The 2,259-nt window shown below is 38.8% G+C and overlaps 1 protein-coding gene across 3 annotated transcripts in view; it reads left to right on the forward strand.

Annotated features, from left to right (window-relative positions):
• The window catches only part of LOC106531209 (beta-1,3-galactosyltransferase 2), a 12,145-nt gene that overhangs the window by 3,690 nt on the left and 6,196 nt on the right, over window positions 1–2,259 (forward strand). For 2 of the 3 annotated variants that reach the window (XM_014026993.1, XM_014026992.1), the window contains exon 2: window positions 846–1,011. In XM_014026993.1, coding sequence (XP_013882447.1) covers window positions 846–1,011 — 166 coding nt within the window. Of the gene's footprint in view, window positions 1–768; window positions 1,012–2,259 lie in introns of those variants that run through there. The other variant, XM_014026991.1, reaches the window with a different exon arrangement.

Raw genomic sequence — 2,259 nt, forward strand, 5'->3', positions numbered from 1 at the left:
GATTAGACATGTTTTTATTATTGTCATTAGTGATTATCTCAATTTCTGCTAAAAGAATAGACAAAATCCTACACACTGTTCCTTTAAAGAAATTGTAAAAAGAAACCAATCTACTGACTTGCCACCAACAAACTGATTTAATCAACATGTTTCAGTCCCTGTATACAAAGATCACACATTATTTACAAGCAACATGACAGGAAAGCTTCACAGAGCTGCACAAAGCCTCAGAACCACATGTTGCAGATCTAGATGCTTTCTCTTTCTCCTCTTCCTCACATCTAACCTGTGGAGCAGAACCACTGACAACTTCAGCATCAGACCTTTCTTCATCACTCTTTTGAGCTCTTCTTTACAAACTCCTCCTTCAGRACCAGTCCTACTCCATTCCTCTTCCACACCATGGTAAAACAGCTTAAATATGCTCCAATGATGCAAGCCTGACTGCTCTTTGACTTGGTCTCCTGCTCACATGAAACATCCACTTTCTCTGTCTGCATCATGTCAGCCAGCTCTCAACCTTTGCCTGTCATTGTTGTGTTTACATTTGCTAGCAATGGCTGTCCTCTTTTTGGAAAAGCAACTGTGCAGCAAATCACTCCTCTTCTCTGTTTCTTCTCCTCAGACACAAATATCACTCCCTATTTTTGGTCTGAGTGCACAGTTTGTAAACACAAACCACTTTCAGGACTAAGGTTTTAGTGCTTGCATTAAAATATTCCCTTAAAGACCATTGAAGCTTTTTAATGGAAGCACRGTTCAGTTTCCTGCGAAGTTCTGGAGCACTGATTGAAAGCGATCATCTGAAAACTATCATTAAAGATGTTTCTTTCCTCTCTCGACAGAGAGAAGCCTCTGTGGAAAAGAGCAAGATGCTGGTTGTGCTTTTTGGTTCTGTCCTTTGTGGTGGGGATTTTAACCGTCTACAGTTCAAGTGTACTGATGAAAATAAGATCTTTGTCAAACCATATTTACAACAAAGTACCCRCACCAGAAAGTGTACGTGTACCGGTAAGTATTTCCTGTCCTGTCAGTTTATTCAGGAATCGTTATTATGTATCCCTGATGGGCAATTTGTTGCAGTTAGTCATAAAACCATTCATATTACACAAGACATAAAAACAGTAAAATAACAGTACAAAACATCACAAATGTTCACTAAGAAGTCTGGTTACTGCAGGAATACATTAGTTTTTCAAACTATCTTCGACCTCACCATGGAGTGGGAGGCCAGGGTCTTGACCAAGGATCAGGCCTTGGTCCAATAACCCCCCAAGTGTTTCTTTCTGTTTTTACATGTTAAAACTCCAAACCAACAGATGAAGGTAAAAGACTGATAATGGTAGAGGAAACACTGACAATTTTTGTTATCGTTTACCTTTGTAATGTCTTTAAATTATCCAACATGGCTGCCATAGATATTTTCAAAGGGCTTTAGCTCAGCCAGTGTTTCACATATTGGGCTAAAAATTTCTTTATAGTTAGCTTAGAGTAAGCTCTGTCACATACTGGAGCCACTGTAGCTAATATGCTAAAYTGACCACAGCTCAGCCACTTTTTCACATACTTGCCTCATATTTGGGCTGGTAGTCCAACACAGTGATCACAAAGCAACAGTATATCTGTAGTATTGAATGTATTTTAAGCAGCAAAAACATACAGGACGTCTTGCACAGCTGGCAAGCCCTCTCACAGTTTCTCCAGGAACTATTCTAGTTTTAAGTTTTTGTTGCATTGAATCATAAATGTAAACTTTACAACTTACTTAAAATCCATTTTGCCATATGTGTTGAATAGCACAGGTACAGGCCCACATGTCAGTTTTTATTGTGCTGATATGAGAAGAGGAATTAAAATGGATAAAAGAAAGTCAGAGCTGGATGTGACTGTAACCCACAAACAGCTGGTACACAGCAAGCTGGGAAAGAAAATCTAATCAGAAACTCTGGCTTTGTGGYTTGGTCTAAAAGCAAACAGAAATGATAAATGTAGACGTTTTACATGATCAATACGCAGGTAATACATAAAGGGCAAGGGGACATTGACTTAAATCACTGTAGCGCCTAATCACAAGGGTAAGAATGACTAAAATAAATATGTGACCCATCACATCAAACAGGTTTAAGTCAAAATGACCTGAGCAGATTTCAGATTCCTGCCTTTTTAAGATAAACATGACTAAACATGACTAAACATGACGTCCCAGTGGCTTTTAAACCCCAAAACACGTTACGACAAAGTTTTGTTCACCCCAAAGAT

Source organism: Austrofundulus limnaeus, unplaced genomic scaffold (genome assembly GCF_001266775.1).
Source record: "Austrofundulus limnaeus strain Quisiro unplaced genomic scaffold, Austrofundulus_limnaeus-1.0 Scaffold606, whole genome shotgun sequence".
Classification (NCBI taxonomy): domain Eukaryota; kingdom Metazoa; phylum Chordata; class Actinopteri; order Cyprinodontiformes; family Rivulidae; genus Austrofundulus; species Austrofundulus limnaeus.